We start from the raw sequence: 21,965 nt of genomic DNA on the forward strand, positions 1-21,965 counted from the left end.
ATGTTTTTGTATTGTATTTGAATTGCATTCCAGTGTATTGTTGTGGAGAAGCATGGGAACTGTTGGGTTAGTGCGATAGTATGTGTGTTTGTGTGTTATCTGGCAAGGAAGTCGGTCTGCAGGCTCAATACAATTTCTATACAAAGTAAGACAGACTGGGGCAGAATGATGTGTTTATTTTCACTGATATCAACGGTAAATCTAATATCTGGTTTATGGGTCAGAGTCTTTCTCAAGGTTCTGCTCATTGTTTTCTTGTCTACTGTCTGACAGATACACAGACGCAACGGGAGGACAAAGTCAACTTTTTTTGCGATTGGGGGTAAGTTAGCATTAAGCTAGCAGACTTTCCTCAGACGGTACACAAAATGTAAATTTTTTTGTCTTATGTTCAGCTGTAGAATAAACAACAACTGGGAGTGTAAATAAACAGCTTGACCCAAGCACTTGAGCACCTTTTTTTTTTTTTACTAATTGTCTGCTTGTTGTGAAGTTCGCTGCCACCGTCACAAGCTAACGCACATTTTTGCTAGCAACAAAAAAATCCAACAAACGATGGCTTATATCTGAAAAATTTTCCAAGTTGAGTCACTTGTAAGATGATGAACTAAAGCAGTTTGCCAAAATAGCATTTAATCCAACATTGTGGTAACCGGGGTTGTGTTGGATAATGAAGGCTTGTTCCATTAACTCATTCACTGCCATTGACGGCTATAGACGTCAAAAATTCATTTGAACTATTTCCATTAGTTTCACATTTTTTCCACTTATTTAAACACGAGTATGAAAACCTAGAAAAAAATTATTGTATATTTAGAACGGATATAAAATGTGTGATTAATTGTGAGTTAACTAGTGAAGTCATGTGATTGATTACAATTACAAATTTTAATCGCCCGATGCCCCTAATTAAAAAAAGAAAAGATTATTAACTCATTCACTGCCACTGACGGCTATAGACGTCAAAAATCATTTGAACTATTTCTATTAGTTTAACATTTTTTTCCACTTTCGTTAACAAGAGTATGAAAATTTCGGGGCGTCAGGCGATTCAAATTTTTTATCGTAATTAATCGCATGACTTCACTAGTTAACTCACAATTAATCCCAAATTTTATATCTGTTCTAAATGTACAATTAAAAAAAAAAAAAGGTTTTCATACTCTTGTTAACAAAAGTATAAAAATAAAAAAAACAAATAAAAATAGTTCAAATGATTTTTTGACGTCTTTAGCCGTCAATGGCAGTGAATGAGTTAAAAATGAGGGGCGTCAGACGATTAACATTTTTAATTATAATTAATCACATGACTTCAATAGTCACTCACAATTAATCACAAATTTGATATCTGTTCTAAATGTACAATAAAACAATTCTAGGTTTTCATACTCTTGTTAACATAAGTGGAGAAAATGTGAAACTAATTGAAATAGTTCAAATGAATTTTTTACGTCTATAGCCGTCAATGGTAAATGAATGAGTTAACTTTGCTCTTAGCAACACAAGAAGTCAAACTTGAATTTAGGGTTGCACAAGGAGGCGTTCCCAAGAGTCGTTTGTTAATGCCCCGCATTGTTTAATGGGACGTCACCATAATTAACACTTTGGGGGCTGCCCTTTGGCTGACCCCTCTTGTTATCAAATGCCTTACTGGAAAGCCCGCGCCCTCATGCCAAGACGGGCTGCGTCCAATTCAACAGTGCGGGATTAATGTCTGTTTGATCAAGTTCAAAGGCAGAGCTGCCCCAGATCAAGTCATTATGGAGCGGGCCAAAAAGACGTCTGGGTCGGCCGGGCTGGTGCTCTCAACATGGAAAGACTTTAAATAACGCGACTTAACGGGCCGTCCTGCAAATAGCTTGTGCAAAGGAGGCAACAGGCGAGCCAGAAACAGAAAGGCAGATGTTTTTTTGAACAGTCCTGGCGTGGGGTATTTGCGGCGTGTTGCCGTGTTAATCCCCTTCGTGTTTGAGGTAGTGATTCTTGACGACGTGTGGGTGGAAGGCTTCGTTGCGTCATATGTGACACCTGCCATAGTTTGATTGCTTGTACTTGATCTGGATTTTTTTTTTTTTTTTAGAGGTATACTTTCTTGCTACTACTTTAGTGCTCTTCTTTGACAATAAAGCACCTAACAAGGTTTCAACCTGTGCCTAACACATGATCTCACTATTTGGTAAAATACTATACTACTACTAATAGAAGAAAGATGAGAAGAGTGTTTTTTTTTTTAAACAAAAAAAATGCACTTGTGAGCCATTTTGGGCAATTGTGACTAAAGCCCTTTTCACACTGCACTCGCTCAGTGTGAAAGAGTACCACGGCAACGCGAAATGAGGCTGCCAGCGTGCCCATATTCGGAAGTGCAACCTACCAGGAAATAAAAAAGGAGATTTTGCCGCTGACTGCACCTTGACTTCATTGTTGGAAAAAAAAAGAAGAAAAAAGTCCAGATATTTGCTCAGTTCCCTCCACCGGCGGCGCCTCTCCAATTGGACGCCGCTCTTGAATAGAACCTTTTTCAATTTGAGGTGCTTTCCCATCAAGTCCTCTTGCTGCCCTGCAATGCTCCACTCTGTGGTCCTGGCCCCTCACCACATACACGATGAATGGGTTTGACGTTGGCGCGCTGCTCCCTGCTAAGTACAGTGTGAAAAGGGCTTTAGACATTTAAACTGGCCTGACCGTCGAGTCACCTTTTACTCATTCACTGCCATTGACGACTAGACGTCAAAAATTAATGTGAACTATTTCTATTAGTTTAACAATTTTTCATTTAATTAAATTTTTTATGAAAACCATTTTTTTTTATTGTACATTAATAACAGATATAAAATTATCATGCGATTAATCACGATTAAACGGCCCTTATTTTTAAATACTTTTTTTTTTGTATTTAATCACAAATTTTATATCTGTTCTAAATTTACAATAAAAAAAATTTTTCCTGGGTTTTCATGCTCTTGTTAGCAAAAGTGGATTTCTTTTTAAACTAATAGAAATAGTTAAAATTAATTTTTGACGTCTATAGCCGTCAATGGCAGTGAATGAGTTCATGTTGGACCCTACTTTATTTTTATTTATTTTTTAATACTTAACCTGCTTCTACAAAGATTCTAGAATGGTGACAGTTTGACTCTAATTGAATTTCTTTCTATGGAAAGTAGGATTCCAATCATGTACTAAATAGTGTCATTTTTCAGAGCCGTGTCCATGTTTCGTGTATGTCACACGAGCAGGTATGCACAACGTTATCTCTACGAGTAACGTTGTGAGTAATAATCCTGATTGATAGCTGTCACGAATCGCGGCATGAATGTCGGAGCGTTTTGTTTGGGGGGGGGGGGAATCTCCATTCCTTATCAGTCCTCGTGCATGACTGATCGCTCTGTATGTGTGTGTGTGTGTGTGTGTCGCTCCCTCTCCTTCTATCTTTTCAGTTCCACCTTAAGAGCAGCTTTAGCAGCCTGTCCTGTTTGTGTTGAAGCCAACAGGCACAATAAATATATTACAGTCTAGGGCTTGCTGCTGAAAAGCCCGCTGGATCCTCCACTGACCTGCTCTTCTTTCCTGTTTTCCCGCTTTCTCTGTTTTTTATTTATTTATTTATTTTCCACCACCCCCCCCACCCATCATATTTAAAAAAAAAAAAAAAAACTCACTTCCTCCTCATCCCTCCTCTTTCTTTCCGCAGCAGCGCGCGAAGCCCAAGCGGAGGAGGAAGATCATCCATCTGCGTGTTTATGTTTCTGTCAGTGGACGGCCGGGTGAAGAAGGGGCACCGGGAGATGTGAGAAGCACGAGGGGGGGAGACCAAAGAAGAAGAAGAAGAAGAAGAAGAAGAAGAGAGGATGTAATTGTCATGTCACTATGTCCGGACCTTGACTGATCACAGCAGGAGGAAGACCGATAAGAGGAGCGCGTGGAAACGAAGTCTTGTGTGTTTTCGCTACAGTGTTGGACGGACCCGCATTGGATTGACTTTGCAAGGAGAAGAAGAAGAAGAAGAAGAAGAAGTGGAGTGTGAGCCAGTGGAGGGCAGAGAAGTGGAGGGCCAGGGGACTAACCTGGCCATCAAACGGACTGGAAGCCTTTCCTCTCCTGGGATCATGTACCCTCAGGGCAGGCATCCGGTAAGTCAATCCCCAATCTTCTGCTTCTCATTTCTTCAACCGCACTTTCGGTTTTGTGTTGGAGAACTCTTGTAAGCGTACGTGCTCCTCACTACTTTGTCTGTCAGGTGGTCTCGTCTCTTATTTAATTGGCGGCTACATCCTCACATATCCAATGTCACTTGTGTAAAAAGCCTGCTATGACATCCTTGGCTTGTCAGGCTGTTTAATTTAATTTAATTTAATTTAATTTAATTTAATTTAATTTAATTTAATTTAATTTAATATTATTACAATTATTATTTTTTGTTTTTTTTGTATTTTTTTGGTATTTTTATTTTATTTATTTTATATTTTTGTTTCATGGAACTGCCAGAGGTTAAACATAAAGTGAGATAAAGGTTAAATATGCAGGGACTAATAATAATAAATATATATTTTTTTTTTTTTTTACTGCCTAGAGGGCTTCAGCTCAGTGCGGCATTTTATTTTTTTTTTCTTCTCATGGCCCGCTTGCTATAATCAGATTTATTTGTCATTCTCCATGTCTGTGCTACAAATAGGTCAGTGGCCACTTTGCTGTGTGAGCCTGCAGACTGACTTCAGCGCCAGATAACACACACACACACACACACACATTCTGACTATCACACGGAATTATGAATGACATTTCACAAGAGTCAGTCATGAGGAATCAATTATGTGCGCACAGAGAATGCTAATAAGAGCCAAAGAGAGAGGAAGTGAAAAAGTAACAAAAGCAGAATGTAAAAGAGAGCAGGAATGAAAATGGAGGGGAGGGCGAGTGGGAGCATCCCTCCTCCTCCTCCAACGCTCGCTCAAGATGACTTTGTGATAAAGTTGGACCCCAACAAATCGGTGGCCGCCGTCTGACCCCCCACACACACACTCCCACGCCACCATCCATCCTCTGCCAGCAAATCTTTATTTCTGGTGCGGCAATGAAATGTGATCCATGACGAGGTGCGAGCGTACCAAACATCACGTGTGCGCTTGTTTTGTGTCTGCACTGCACAAGTTGTGAATAATAGCAGCAAGTAGGAAAAAAAAAAAGCCGAACATCCTTATTTTAGCTTTTATTTTAATTTGTGAACACCGCATATTCAATTTAAATCACACCTTGAAGAAAAAAAAAAAGCTCAGTCTGTTCTAAAAGAAATGAAAATCTTAGTATTTTACTGTAGTGACTAAAATACAGTTTGTGGATGCTGAGCACAGTGGCCTAGTGGTTAGCATTTCTGCCTCACAGTTCTGAGTTTCTGGAGTCGAATCTCAGATCAGGCATTCCTGTATGGAGTTTGCATGTTCTTATCTTGTTTTGATGAAAATGTTTTATTTTCATCAAATATTGTTCTTATGCACAAAAGCGTAAACTTTTTTTTTTTTAACATAGCATGAGTTCACCTTAAATATAATTTTTTTTCCGACCAACACTTTGTCATTAGTGACGTTTTAACAGCCAACTGCTCGTTATTTCAGTTATGTGGTGTCTCATTCTGAACACTAGGGGGCACTATGTAAAAGGAGTTACATAATAAGATTAAGAAGAAATACGAGACGAGTCCTCATCCATTTTGCAAGACGTATTTTGCAGTCTGCAGCATCGGTGCGTGCAATCGAAGCATTTTTTTTTTCCGAGTACAGACATACACGTACGCATCCCTCAAAGTCAATTCCGATAGACTCCCGCTCACCTTTGACCTTAATGAGGCCGATTTGACTAACATTGCTGAAATCTGAAAAATTATTTTATACTGTCTTGCCTTTGTTTGTGTGTGCCTTTATTGGGAGCGCTGTTTATGTTGTACTCGATTTGGCCACTGAGGGGCAGTGTGGTTCCACACGGTCTAGTTGTAGCCACATTAGAGAGTAGAAGGAAAAAGTCACGATCAAGTTATTCCAATAAAAGTAGTTTTTTTTTGCAGCGTGGAGCCAATTTTTGGAGTGATAAAAGTGGCGCGAGTAGCTCGCTAATTAGCATTAGCGAGTCAGACTGGAGGAGATCATTACGATTCCTTGCCCTTCTATAGATTGAAGCAAAAAGTCATTGTCAATCAAATTATTTTGAATAAAAAATCGTCCTTAATCAAAAATCGATTCTGAATCGAATCGCAGACCCAAAAATCGGAATCGAATCGTTAGACATTCAAAGATTCCCACCCCTAGTAAATATATAATCCAACATTTTGAACCGCTTTCCTGTTTGTAAAGGTGTAACACATTTGGTCATATTATTTTCTCCATACTTTGATTCGGAATGTGCATTTATGCAGATGGAAATAAGAGGCGTTTTATAAGGATTTTCAACCCCACTCCCTTTTTCGCAACCCGCTGATATTATTCCGAACACGACTGCAGTTCATCCTGTTTCTTATTTAGCCGATCTTCCTCTCCAAGTGCAGCTGCAATATTCATTTCCTGTTGTTTCCGTCTCATGCAAATGCGCCACCTAAGTGCACGTGCAGGCAAGGTCTGCGAACGACCGCGTTCAACACTGTAAAGTTTGACAATTCAGCAAAAGTTCACTGAAGGCCGGATGGGGTAGGATCCAGTTGACACCCCCCCCCCCCCCCTGACCCTGATGACAGAAAGCACTACAGAAAATGGAGGAATGAATCCATTTTGATTGTAAGACCCTGCGACAGATTCATTCGATTTCAATAGTTTTGGACAGGACAGATTTCGGAAGTTAACCTTGGTGTAAAACAACAGACGACCGTTGTTACAAGTCGGTGCGTCCTTGCATAAAAATCTGCTTCCCCACCAAAGTGGATGTGACTTTTCGGTTGTCCCTGCAGAAGTCATAAAGAATTTCTTTTCTAGATCAAATGGCAAAAGGCAGGATGACTTTTTAATGATTTAATTCAGACTCTATTATATGATAGGCTGCTGGGTGGATATTGATGACGTGTTCGATTTTGCGTAATTGGTTCCACTGGATGTTTGTGTTTCCACACGTGTGCGCGTCTTTTCATGTTTTATGTGTGCCAGTGTCGGACTTATTTTGTGTGTTTTGTCCTTATATGAAAGTGTCGAAGTATGCGTTTCATCACAATAAATGGCGTCACGGCCCGACTTTAATTATCGAGTAGATTTGCTTGTGGCAAGAAAACACACACGCACACACACACACGTGCAACATTAATGAGGAGCAGGCATTCATGAATGTGTGTTGAATTTTGTGAGTTTTATGAACAAGCAAGTGCGCCAGCTGCTTTTTCTTTGGCTTTTTTCTCCATGCAAACACAGAATGATGACAGTGTGGCGATAACCATAGAGCAGGAAATTGGCCTTATTGTGACGTAGGAAAGTTGCTAGTTGCCTGGTATGTTATTACAGGGATGATAAAGTGACTTCATTTTGAAAGAAATTTATAGAAACATACAGTACGGTAGCAAAATTACTGTCAGTATTAGGGACGTTGGATGGACATTTTTTTTTCAGACCGATACTGTGTTTATAGTCACCGATACCAAGTGCCGATACCACCAGTACTTTTTATACAAAAAAATAAATATTTTTGAACTATGAATCCTAATATAGCATTTTCCCCCTTAAAATTATTATTAATAAATTATGATAAAAAAAATTATAAATTAACTCATTCACTGCCATTGACGCCTATAGACATCCAAAATTAATTTGAACTATTTCTATTAGTTTAACATTTTTTTCCCCACTTTTGTTAACAAGAGTATGAAAACCTAGAACATTTTTTTACTGTACATTTAGAACAGATGTAAAATGTGTGATTAATCGTGAGTTAACTAGTGAAGTCATGTGATTAATTACAATTAGAAAAAAAAAATCACCTGATGTCCCTAATAAAAAGAAAAAAGAAGAAAAGATTATTAAAAATTAGGGGTGCCAGACGATTAAATTTTTTAATTGTAATTAATCGCATGACTTTAATAGTTAACTCACAATTAATCACACATTTTTTATTTGTTCTAAAAAAAAGTCTAGGTTTTCATACTCTTGTTAACAAAAGTGGGAACAAAAATGTGAAACTAATAGAAATAGTTCAAATGAATTTTTGATGTCTATAGCCGTCAAATACATTTCCAGACTAGCCCGCTCTGTTCGAACCAACATAACCCAACGTGATCCAACGTTGTGATGAAAGTGCGCCTGAAATTCCAACATATCCGTCCTTCAGTCCAAAAAGCAGCGAGCTGCAGACGCTCAACACTTGCCATTTCTCATCTATTCATGTGTCTTTTGCCACTAAATATTTCATCAGCCAATGATTATTTCATGCTCTATCTGAATGTGTCTCTGCTTGTCTCTGAGACGGCCTCATACAAAATGAAGAGCGAGGGGTAAAGAATGACGGTGTGGAAGGGGAGGAAGATGCCTTCCTGCGCAGGCATGCCCGCTAACACCAGAGGCTAAACGGCGGGAGGGAGGGAAGATGGGAAGACAGATCGAATTATTTCTTACCCAATCACTCGCAGATGAGATGAGCCTCTGTTCCGCACTTGAGCTCGCATTTCTAATGGTGGAAGAAAGAAAAAAACTGATTTGAGCAGAAGTTCAGTGTTACAAAAGACAATGTTTTCAGGCAGAATGTCAGCTACCAGATGGATAATATATATATATATATATATATATATATATATATATATATATATATAATAAATTATTAATTATTTTTTACATATATTTTTTAATAAAATATTTTTAAATGGATTAATGATTAAATTAAAATAAATAAATATAAAAAAAACTGTCAGAATCTAAATGTTTAAATCGTCAGAATAAGACGAAAACGTTGTTTTTTTTTATACCGAGAAATTTCCAAAAAGTGACCATAAAATGTCCAAAAGGGAAGAGGAAAAGCAGAAAATTTGCAGAAAATGTCCATGAAAATACCCCAAAATTTATATATAAATAAATAAAAAAGGCAGAAAAGAAAATGTTCAAAAAGTAGCAATGAAATGTGCAAAATCAAAATAAGAATTCCTGAAAATTACCCATCCCCCCCCAAAAAAAAGCTGAAAATTTATAGCAAAAAGGTATATAAAATGTCTAAAAAAGGACGAAGAGATGCAGAAAATTACCCTAACATGTCCCTAAAATTGCCCAAAATATCAGAGAATTGAATTTAAAAAAAAGGCAGTAAAAAAAAAAAAGGTTCAAAAACAAGAATTCCGGAAAATTATCCTAAAATGTCTACAAAATTTTCAAAAATGTCCGAAAATTGTTAGCAAAAAGGCAGTAAAAAAGTCAAAAATAGCCATAGAATGTCCAAAAAAGGAAGAAGCGATGCAGAAAATGACCCTAATGTGTCCATAAAATTGCCAAAAATCACCAATATTTGACAGTAAGGCAGAAAAGTATGACAAATCATACACACAAAAAACAAAAGCAAAAATCAGCTGACATCAACACTGCGACAGTCCGGCCATTTTCAAAACTTTTTGACTTGCTGTCAGCTTTTTATTTCCAATCAGCCCATTAGCAGTCATATATAACAGCAGAAACAGGTGACAGGTGATATCCATGGCGGGCTCCGAGCTCCGCCTCCATCCTGTTATGTGATGGAGTCAAAACAGGCCTCCACTTCCTCCCCCACCCTCCTCTTGTTTACCTCTCCCCCCTCTCCGCTCGCCATAGATAATCCTCCCTAATTCCCTGCTTTGCTTGTGCCAGCTCGTCCAAATTGTGATTGACTGCTGTCCCGCATGGTGTGTGTACGTGTGTGTGTGTGTGTGTATGGATGGCTGGGTTGGGTGTTAAACCCCTCCCCCTCCCTTCTTTCACATCTACCTCCGAGATTAACAGGATCAGTTTTTGGTATCTGATTCTCTATAATGGCTGCATCTCTCTCTCTCTCTCTCTCTCTCTCTCTCCGCACACACACTCACGTCAGACGAGAGGCTGTTTTTTTTTTTTCCCTCGGCCCTTGGTGACAGCCTATCGAACCCCCAAACAGTCTGCGTGGCCATCTGTCACGGCGCAGGAGAGACCCGACACACTCGCGCGCTCAACTTCAACAACAAATGTTTGCCGTGGCCTACATACGCCGCGGACGCCTCCATTTTTGTCAATGTCGCACATGTTTTCCTTCCCCTCGGGTTCCTTTTAACTCACTTCAACTTTGCTTAAATGACCTCCAGCAAGCATTTTTCGCTGTAGAGACAGAAAATAATGTTTAAAAAAAAAAGCCACAGAGAAATCATTGTGTTCAAGTTTGGCTCACTGAGTGAATGGCAACATAAGATGGCCGCCGTGCATCCCTCACACACACAACAAGTTAGCGTACTTTTTGCCCGCGCTCGGCTCACTTTAGCTGGCTCAGCTCGACTCTGCGGATTAATTACTGGGGGGGAAGCCCGCACATCTCTGACCTCCGCCGTCGGACTAATTGAAATGGAATTGAGTTGTGCTTGTCTAGACTAATGAAGCTCGCCACTGAAACCGCCAATCTTTTCGCGTTGGTTGCGGGCAGCTCTTGCCTTGAGGGCGTAATAAACCCTCGCGTCGTGCCGATGGGTTCGAATGGACGGATTTGTACTTGGTCTTCGCGAGTGATTTGCTTATTTTATGTCAATTCATTTGAAGGGGCATGAAATTAAACTTTTAAAGGTAGATGTATTATCGAGTTGCAAAAGTGTGAACCCTAACCCTAAGTAAGACGTTTTGTTGAATATTCCCATAAAAAATTGATGCTTAAAAATCGATATTGAATCGATTCGAGAATTGCGCGCTGTAATATCGCGATATATTGCCGAATCGTTTTTTTTAACACCCCTAATATTTCTATATATATATATATACATTTTTATTTTCACTTTTAGTCATTTATTTAGTCAGTTATTTATTTAGAATTTTGACAGTTTTGGTCCTCCATATTATATTACATACAATTTGTTAAAATTATTTAAAAACTGTACTTTAATTATGAAAAAAAAACTGTGTTTTTACGAGAAAGTAATTCTCTGTTATTTCACAGTATTTTTCTGGTGCCCAAGCTGCCAGAAAATTATTATTTTTATTACTTTTTTAAATAATTTTTTTTATTACTTTAAAAAAAAAATTGAATACTTTTTAAAAATTTTTTTTTTTTTACTTTTTTTTAATTATTTTTTTTACAGTGTGCACCACGTTATCTATTGCGAACCAGTACAAGAACTGCATCCAAAATGTATCCGTAGTAGTTTACAGTAACTTTCTCAACCGACTTCATTTCCCTATTTCTATATCGGGGCGGGGTTTCTCAGTGGTTGAGTGGTCGTCTCCCATCCGAAAGGTTGTGGGTTCGATCCTCCCCCCTGGTGACCATGTCAAAGTGACACTGAACCCCGATTTGCTCCCAGTGGACCTGGCAAGGCAGCAGTCAACCAGTGTGTGTGAATAGGTGAATGTGAGGCCTAATATAAAATTATTTATTTTGTATCTGACCTTACGCACAAGACGGGAAAAACTGGACAAGGCATTTTAGATGGGCAGTGTGACCCCCCTCGCACCCTCCATCCTCCATGAACGCACAGAATATGGATGCTAATTTTGGGAAACGGCATCTAAAAGACCCCGTGTTGTCGTGACAAATGTGGAGGACGACGGCCGGTCCCCGGAGAGCCGTTTTGTTCTCTTGCTCCTTGTTTAGCTTTTAGCAGGTGCCTTGATTTGCCTGTAAGTTATTCTAATGACGTTACCTCCCGTCGCAGCTCTTTGTAGGCTCGAATACATTAGCGCGCCGCCAAGAAAGTGGGGAGGATGCTAATGCGGGAGAGCGTGAGGGAGGGCAAAGAAGAGGGAAGGAGGAAGGAGTCATTAGCGGAGGACGGCGCTTTATGATGTGTGGGAAGAGGAAGTGACCTTTCCTCACTTTCATCTTGGCGCTCTCCCGCGCGCGCTAACGCACACGCGCCAGAGGGTACGGGCCGCGCACGTACACTTACTGTGTTTTATCGAGTCACACGCGTGCGTGCACAGCTCAACGTCTGTCTGTCATCCTGTCTTCACGTCTGTCCCTTCTCTCCCGTCCGTCAAGGTCCCCTTGCAACCTGGCCAGTCTTTCAAGTTCACCGTCCTGGAAACTCTGGACCGCATCAAGGAGGAATTCCAGTTCCTCCAGGCTCAGTATCACAGGTATGGAAGCATGTGAAAAAAAAATCAACTGCTAAATTATACATGAGGTCGTAGTAAAAAAAATCTAGGTTTTCATATTCTTGTTAACAAAAGTGGGAAAAAAATGTTAAACTAATAGAAATAGTTCAAATGAATTTTTGACGTTTATAGCCGTCAATGGCAGTGAATCATTAAAAAAATAAAATAAAAGATTATTAAAAATTCGGGGGCGTCAGGCAATTAAAGTTTATAATCGTAATGAATCACTTGATTCACTAGTTGACTCGCGATTAATCACAAATTTCATATCTGTTCTAAATGTACAATAAAAAAAATTCTAGGTTTCATACAATTGTTAACAAAAGTGGAAACGATTTTTCAACTAATAGAAATAGTTCAAATGAATTTTTGACGTTTGTAGCCGTCAATGGCAGTGAATGAGTTAAGAGGGATGGTCTTTGGTCTTTCACTTCATCACATTTCTCTACACTCTAAAAACAGTTGGGTCAAAAACAACCCAACTATGGGTCAAAAATGGGCCGATCCTCTACTGACCCAACTTTGAGTCATGAAATGGGTCTTTTCGTGCAAAACAACTCATAAATATTGGTCAGATCATTTACTTGGGTCAAAAAATGGGGTCATTTTGTATGGTCCATAATTGGTCCCGATTCCTCACGAATGTCGGCAGACTGCTATTAACCGTCTCATTTGCATATCCTTGCGTGTCCTTGTTGCAGCCTCAAGCTGGAGTGTGAGAAGCTGGCCAGCGAGAAGACCGAGATGCAGCGGCACTACATCATGGTGAGTCGACTCTTAGGAACGTTCTTACCGCAGTTAAATGCATTACACATGGTGGCTTTAACTGCTCGTCCACTAGATGGCAGAAGGTCCAATGAACCTGTTTGTCTTCGAATTCCCGTTCAGAAAGCAGAATAGCCAAATTTCTGAGTGAACCATTAAAAAAGGTGATCAATGGTTGCCGTGATGAAAAGATCTGAGCTGGCTCCCCCCACCCCCACTGTTTTTTTTTTTCTACTCGTCTAGCAGCCTGAGCTCCTCTTTGTCGGCGTCTATGTGCGACTAAAGGCTCACATGTATTGTAAGCCTTTGTCTGTGGTGCAAAATCCACGCAGAGCCGAGCACAATTTCATATGCGCGGCGTCTGCAAAGCTGCTCGCCTTTCATAAACCTGGGAGGGCAGGCCCGGATCAGGACTTTAAGCTGGATTGATAGATACGCAGATGGAAAGGCAAGAATGGAAGCATGTACAAATAAATGCAGGGTGAGAAACAAATAATCCAGACATAAAAAATATATGGCAGTAAAATCCCTCGGTTTTCTAGAGAGCTTGTCCTCATTATCTCATTTATGGTTATGATACCTTGAAAAAAACGCCTGGTATCAGCCCGATACGATACCTGGTATCGGCACTCTTCCCTATTATTAACTCATTCACTACATTTAGGACAGATATAAAATGTGTGATTAATCGTGAGTTAACTAGTGAAGTCATGCGATGAATTACGATGAAAATTTTTCATCGCCCGACGCCCCTAATTTTTATTAATTTTTTCTCTTTTTTTTAATCGCGTCAGGCGATTACATTTTGTTAATTGTAATTAGTTGCATGACTTCACTAGTTAACTCCCGATTAATCACAAATTTTATATCTGTTCTAAATGGACAATATTTTTTTTCTAGGTTTTCATACTCTTGTTAACAAAAGTGTGGAAAAATGTTAAACTAAGAAATAGTTCAAATTATTTTTTGACATCTATAGCCATCATTGGCAGGGAATGAGTTAATGATGACCACCTTGCACAATAGAAATTTATAAATAAAACTCAGTTTAATGCCAAGAAATTTTAAACAACTTTATAAATATAAATAAGTTTTTGGGACACTTAAAACATTTAAAATAGAACGTATTTTAAAGTTTTTGGGGAGTAAATGAGTTAATTGTCAAAAAATATAAATTTCTCAAAAACTAGAGCCAATTAAAAGAAACAGATGCAACCCAAAATTGATTTTTAACCATTAAAATATTATTTTTAAATAATAAAATTAAATATATATATATATTTTGAACTCATTCACTGCCATTGACTGCTATAGACTATTTCTATTAGTTTAAAAAGAAATCCACTTTTGCTAACAAGAGTATGAAAACCTAGAAAAAAAAATATTGTACATTTAAAGCAGAAATAAAATGTGTGATTAATCATGAGTTAACTATTGAGGCCATGCGATTAATTACAATTAAACATTTTAATCACCTGACGCGACTTAAAAATTATAAAAAATTCGGGGCATGACTTCACTAGTTAACTCACAATTAATCACAAATTTTATACCTGTTCTAAATGTACAATAAAAAAAATCTAGGTTTTCAGACTCTTGTTAACAAAAGTAGAAAAAAATGTTAAAATGATAGAAATAGTTCAAATGAATTTTTGACGTCTATAATTCAATGGCAGTGAATGAGTTAATTATATAAATTAATAAATAAATAAATCATATATATATATATGATTTATTTATTTATTGACTTTATCTTTTTTTGATATATATATTTGTTTTGTTGCCCACATAGGTTAGCCAGGCTGTCTTATTTGTAAAGCGGTCTCACCGTTACGGCTGCCGTGGCGCGATGCTTCCCAGGCAGGGTTCAGAGATGACAGTCAGCGTGAAGAGGAGGGAGGCGGAGGCAGTGGAGGGATATTGAGGCTCAAAGGCAAAGATGGCTTGAGAGAAAAATCGCTCAGTGTCAGACTGGGGAAAAAAAGAGAGTTGCGGATGGGTAGATAGATAGATGGATGAAAAGAAAATGGAGAGAGATAGCGACGTAATGTGTGTGTGCGTATATATGCACAGACACGTAAATAATGTGAAGCAACAACGGACTGGCTGTGCCCACAGAGGAGATAACCCAGAAGGCTATATTTAGCTTGTTAGGCCTGTCATCCACACTGAGGCCCATTTCCATCCGGGGTGTGTGTGTGTGTGTGTGTGTGAGTGTAGTCGGGTTATGTTTTTTTCCCTGCTCTGCTCGCCACGCCGCACTGCTCCTACCATTACTATTCATCACTTTTAGGATCTCTATATACCAGGCTGAGGCGCTGCGAGCAGGATGACATCAGGCATTATTTCGTTGCCGTCGTGTTCGCACGTCACTAAATTTGACTCCTCAAACGGCATCAGCGACGTCTTTATCTTTGACGGGAAACGCAAAGATTTTCTCGTCTGTCTGTATGTTCTTCATTCTCATGCTGATTTGTAGTCTTCCATACGTCTCCCAAATAAACAGTTGCCGCAGGGAAAAATAAACTGCTGCCAAAAAAATTAATTCATTCACTGCCATTGACGGTTATAGACGTCAAAAATAAATTTGAACTATTTCTATTAGTTTGACATTTTTTTTCCACTTTTGTTAACAAGAGTATGAAAACCCTAGCATTTTTTTATTGTACATTTAGAACAGATATAAAATTTGTGATTAATCGTGAGTTAACTCGTGAAGTCATGCAATTAATTACGATAAAAAAATTAATTGCCTGACGCTCCTAATTTTTAATAATCTTTTCTTTTCTTTTTTTTTATCGCGTCAGGCGATTACATTAATCGCATGACTTCAATGGTTAACTCACGATTAATCATACATTTTATATCTGTTCTAAATGTACAATAAAAAAAATTCTAGGTTTTCATACTCTTGTTTACAAAAGTGGAATTTTTTTTAAAAAAAAAAGCCCCTAAAAAACAAGCATCAATAGTTGACAGCTCACAGTGCATAATCTCATTAAGTGTGTGTGTGTGTGTGTAGGAGAGAACCAAAGGCTCTGCAGGGGTCCGCTGTTATTAATCGGCCGTGCTGTGGAGACAAAATAACGTTTCATCAAAATTCAGAAATGAAAATAGCGACTAGATTAAACCGAGTTGCCTTTGCGTGTGTTGTAGAAGGCACCAAACAAATGAGACATAGACCTAATGATCACATAAAAAGTGTTTGGCGTCAAAAAGCTGCTCTCTTGTCTTTGATTCGCTTGTAATTTAGATTCCTGACAAATAGACAGAACGTTTAGTATTTATTTCTGTCTCGGCCTGAAATACATTCATTAAATCAGGGATGTGATTTTTCCGCTAATTCGCGGAATTCCGCTTTTTTTATCCCCCCCCCCCCCCCAAAAAAAAAACCGATTTTTTTTTTTTTTTTTTTTTTTTTAGTAGTTCATTGTGTATGCACATGAGTCCGACAGATAACATCTTCTGCTATAACAAAGACATTTGTGGTATGCTCTAATATGAGTTACTTTTCATTTGGTCATGATATAATTATTTGGTCATGCTTCCCCACCCCCCCTGGCTAAATTTTCCGATAATTTCACTTTGGTCAAATCACATCCCTGTTAAATGTATGGTTCGAATTATACTATCACATTTCTCCCCTGTCAAATTCGGAATGACACACACGGTTAAAGAAATGGTCAGAAACGGCCAGCAGGTGGCACCAGAGCAAAAGAGCTCAACCAGGGCCATGTTGAAAACAAGCTGATTTCCCCAAAGTTCTATGCAGATTTGTGAATAATGATTCAACTTAGCTATATTCTAATGCTAATTGCTGTATAATGGAAAAATGGATAGAAATATACTTTTTTTTTCCTGATGAAAGAAGAGACTCTAATCTTTCTTTTGGTAGGTTCCATGTTTTTATAGCAATAAAGCACAATATTCTGTGGGCCTTCCAAAATCAGTCAAAATCCAGTTCTGACATGAAGAGGTAGCTTAAAGCAATGGTAGTTATTTAATAAAACGGCCAGCAGTTGGCAGCAGAGTATAAGAGATCAGCCAGGGCCATGTTGTAACAAGCTCTTTTTGTCAGTGTTTTCAACAGGAATGTGAATAATGATTAAACTTAGCTATATTCTAATGCTAATTGCTGTATAACGGAAAAACAGATAGAAATATACTTCTTTTTCCCCGATGAAATAAGAGACTATAATCTTTCTTTTGGTAGGTTCGATGCCGGGAGTGAAGGGGGTTGCTTCAGTAAAAATGGCTGAGTGAATGAGTTAAATAATAAAATGTGAATGTACACTATTTTATACGGGACTTTGAGTGTGTGTGGCTTTGTAAGGTGGAACCTGGCCTGGTGAGTGATGTGGGAGTCAGTGAATGAGAATGTGGTTGAGCTCAGCTGCTAAAAGGTTTGCGCAGGCAAAAACGAGCACAAACAATAGCCCGGCTTATAAAACACTGGGGGGGAAATGCTGCTGTCAAATAACATGCTTGCCTAATATGGAAAATATTCGATGGAACAGAATAAAATAATGTCTTCTGCCCTGGAGCAAATATCAAATCAAATAAAAACTGATGACTGATGATGCAAAAGAGCTGAAGGATGGTCGTATAAAACTGCTTCCCAACAGTTTGGAAGAGATTTGTGGGGATTGCTATTCCCTTCCAAGAGTGGGACTTTAAGTTCTCAGGATTTAAGAGGGCCAGATGCAGTGGGGGGGGGGGGGGGGGATTCGTGTTTAAGAGCCTTAAAACAGTCTGACGAGTCTCAAAACAAGGCGGGAATAAAGGATTAAGAAAAAGAAAAAAAAACACAGACTCAGGTCTCCCTTCAAGTTCCCGCTTACCTCCGTGTAGTAGTTGTATTGACTCCGGCTGTGATGAAACGGCCTGCAAGAGGTGCTGATGCAGTCCTCGCTCGCAGCTTGCTAACCTGACCTCCGCTGCGCCGAAGACCAACCCTCTAATAAATGATTTAACATGCTGTCAGTGTCCGTGTGTGTGTGTGTGTGAGTGGGCGGCTAGATGAGCGAGACAAGCACACCCAAGAGACGGCGAAGAACAATGCATTTGCAAAGGCTTTTACACACACGCTTGCCCACACACACACACACACACACACACACACACACACACACACACACACACACACACACACATTGCATTCACACGTGTGTAAACGGCACTCCCACACGCCATGTTTTATGAATCCAGACGTGCCACTAGCACGAGACGTTTGTGGTATACAAACATCAACATCCCCTTTAGATAAACCAACTTAACACTTGGAAAGATTCTTTTAAAGCGCTGACTTTCTTTGCAGAATATATGAAAGCGAGAGATAAAAAGAATTTCCTCAATGCCCTGAGGGTGCGAACTGCTGGACGGGGGACAAATGAGCAAACGCTATTTCCAGACCGCAACAGAAAGGGGGGCTAAATAAACATTGGTCAATTTAATATTGGGATATTAGTGATATTTTCACCACAGGATATTTGGAAAAGCACCACAAGTGCAAAATGAAGTTTGAAGTGATGGAATAGGAAGTGTTAGTGGAAGAGGCATACAAATGTTAATTTCTGAGTTACAGAAAGCAAATCACTGCGCTAATTTAGAAATTTGTGAGTTGAAATGACAAAGCTGAAAGGAGTTTTGCCATAGGTGACACTCTATGGCATGACTCCTTCTTGTGATTGCTCCCAAATCAGCCATTAGATCATCCAAAATCTGAAAAATTACATTGGGAATGAACAAAATGTTGTGAAATGTGTTTTTGGTTGGTATTTTACAAACTGAGTTTTGCCATAGGTGACACTGTATGGCATGACTCCTTCTTGTGATTGCTCCTAAATCAGCCATTAGATCATCCAAAATCTGAAAAATTACATTGGGAATGAACAAAATGTTGTGAAATGTGTTTTTTGTTGGTATTTTACAAACGGCGTTTTGCCATAGGTGACGCTATATGGCATGACTCCTTCTTGTGATTGCTCCCAAATCAGCCATTAGATCATCCAAAATATGAAAAATTACATTTGGAATGAACAAAATTGTGTGAAATGTGTTTTTTGTTGGTATTTAACGAATGGAATTTTGTCATAGGTGACACTGTATGGCATGACTCCTTGTTGTGATTTCTCCTAAATCAGCCATTAGATCATCCAAAATCTAAAAAATTACATTGGGAATGAACAAAATTGTGAAATGTGTTTTTTATTGGTATTTTACAAATGGAGTTTTAGTATAGGTGACACTGTATGGCATGACTCCTTCTTGTGATTGCTCCCAAATCAGCCATTAGATCATTCTGAAGCTGAAAAATTGCATTGTGAATAAACATAATGTTGTGAAATATGTTTTTGTTGGCATTTGACAATGCTTAGATGAGCGGAAAATTCCTTGCCTGCACTAGACTTGCATCACTTAGTATACCAGTCACTCAGGTGTGAGTACCTGGACAGTACCAATTGCTTTCAACACAACAATGAGTGTTAAATGTAAATCTTATCACGTCTGTCCCGGCATTACAGAATCCCTTCACACAGGCAGTGTTGTGCTCCATTACGGCTTCGATACAATCTCTGAAAATTGTCGTCTCACCTTTTGACACCACATTTTGTGTCTGTAACAGGATAGCAACACAAAAAAGGCGGGAAAAAATGTCAATGACGGGCAATGAACGCGGTGTGCTTGTTCACACAGAATCAGATTAATTACATTCATGACATTCCTAAATAAAATGTTAAGAAATTCTGCAAAAATTTTGTATCGGTTGTTAGCATCAAGCTAAGTGGACTGTTATAAGGCAAAGCTACTTTACATTGATAACCAGGAGGCGCACACACACACTCGTCTTTTTGTGTGATCTGTGGGTGGCCAGTATTTGTCGTTCCTACTTAATGATGTCAGCCGGTTGGTTTATTGACCGTCTGCTATGCACACGCACGCGCACACACTAGCTGTGTCAATCGTCTACATAAACACATTCGTGGTAGTACTCTTATGTGGTGCAGAGTGGTGCGAATCACCACGGGGATTATATAATGGGGCGTGATTGGGGGGGGGGGCAGTTAAGTGAGGATAAACCTATTAAAAAAGGCAAAACAACAAACCAAGTAATTATTATATTCAATAGTCCTTTACAATAAATATTAGATACTGTTCATGTACCATCATTAGCAATTTCAAAGGTATGCCTTCTTTTAACCATCCAAATCCTGTTTTTCAGGGTCATGTAACTCAGGTATTCAGGCAAATAAACAAACAGTTTAGGATAAAAATACGCGTCACTTAAGTTTGCCTTGATTTTATCTTTATGAGCGCATCACAGAAGCTTCCGTCCCACAGCTTTTGGAATGCACTGAATGGTATTTTTTAATTAAACAGTTTCAAGGGAATGTGACAGAAGTGAGCTGAGCATCCTTCTTTTCACTCTCTGGGCTTTCAACGTGTGCACGTCTGTCAAGGCTTCTTGAATGTCGCCGCCACCAATCCAAGCACTGCCTTGAACAGAACAGAACGCCAGCTTTGCATTCCTTTGCATATTGTTGCACACTTGTTGTATATATGAAGAAGTGGAAGCTTCTTGCTCAAGATGGCAGTTCAAAAGCAAGTCGTCGTCTCTGTCCACCTGAAAACGCATTTGCAGGCTGTAAATTTGATATTGAATGATAGAATCCTTTTCATTGTCAAAATGGAATCCGCTGCTTGGCAATGAAGTCGCTCTTGTCTTATCTATGTGACGTCAGATATGTGAAGCTGAGCTACATCTATCTTATGGTACAACTATAATCTATATTACTTTGCTCAATACAACATTGGAGTGATTCAGAATATAATACAAGCAAAAACAACTCAATGATTTTTAATGTTCCACCTGTGTGATCAAGGAAGCGTGGCCAAATGCCCATCCTTAGCTTAAGCAACAGATGTAGCTGCAGCTATATTAGCCAAGAAGCTAAGTGGTTTCCAGAATAGATCATTACAATGGCAGATCTTGGAAAAGAGAATTCATACATCCCAAATATTATATTTTAACTAAGGCTGCAACTATCAAATATTTATAAAATTGATTATCCTACCAGTTATCCCAGGGATTAATCAAGTAATGACATCAAAATCTGGTGAGTGATGTGGGTGTCGGTAAATGGAATGGTTAGCGGATGGCTGGTAACTGGCTAACTGGCACAAATGAATCATTTTAGATTAGATCATTGATTATCCTGTCGATTACTCCATCGATTACTTGAGTAATCGCAGCAGTTACCAACATAATTGCAGTTATTGGATTCATCTTTTCAGCCCTAGCTTTGGATATAGAACGCAAGTTGAACGACACTGAGTAAGAGCGTGAACCTCCGCCAAGGCCAAACAATCACTGAAGACGTCCAGCTAGCTTTACAGCCATCCATTTTTATAGCACTTTGTCCTCTTAAAATTTGACCTATAGACAGACAAGCATTCACACACACACATCTTTCACAGTGAATTCTTAGTAGCAGCGCTCAAGCGTCTCCCTTCTAGTTACCTAACATGCAGTTTGCTTAAGAGTAACCCGTGCTCCAAAATAATATTTTCCTATTTTCAGAAAGACACTGGTTCTACTGAGGATAAGCGATACAAAAAAACGGCCGGCCGGATGAAAGCGTGCCTGACAAGATGGCCTGAGTGAGAGTTGAGCGTAGCATAATAGCAGAAGTGAAGAGGCTGACGGAGTAGACACAGAGAGAATTAATAAGCATAGACAGACAGGAATTGAGTTAAAGAGCGAGGTGGCGGTAATGATGGCAAGGTGAAGGAGAGGCTGATGAAAGATGGCGTCGGGGTGAAAGAGATTCGACAAAGTGAGACGTCACACACACGCCTTTTATGTTGACGCGACTCGCCGAGCGATTTAATGGCTTTGAGTTGTCAGGTGCGATGTGCGAAGTGCGTGTTTCCATACGTGAAAGAGATTCC

The 21,965-nt window shown here is 39.1% G+C and overlaps 1 protein-coding gene across 4 annotated transcripts in view; it reads left to right on the plus strand.

The window, feature by feature from the left end:
- The first annotated feature begins 301 nt into the window (after nt 1-301).
- Nucleotides 302-21,965, plus strand: part of tle2b (TLE family member 2, transcriptional corepressor b) — a 71,454-nt gene continuing 49,790 nt past the window's right edge. For 2 of the 4 annotated variants that reach the window (XM_077583566.1, XM_077583565.1), the window contains exons 1-3: nt 3,494-4,133; nt 12,133-12,230; nt 12,950-13,013. In XM_077583566.1, coding sequence (XP_077439692.1) covers nt 4,110-4,133; nt 12,133-12,230; nt 12,950-13,013 — 186 coding nt within the window. In that variant the 5' untranslated portion in view covers nt 3,494-4,109. Of the gene's footprint in view, nt 323-3,493; nt 4,134-12,132; nt 12,231-12,949; nt 13,014-21,965 lie in introns of those variants that run through there. The other 2 variants (XM_077583562.1, XM_077583563.1) reach the window with 2 other exon arrangements.

This window comes from Vanacampus margaritifer, chromosome 13 (assembly GCF_051991255.1).
Source record: "Vanacampus margaritifer isolate UIUO_Vmar chromosome 13, RoL_Vmar_1.0, whole genome shotgun sequence".
Classification (NCBI taxonomy): Eukaryota; Metazoa; Chordata; class Actinopteri; order Syngnathiformes; family Syngnathidae; genus Vanacampus; species Vanacampus margaritifer.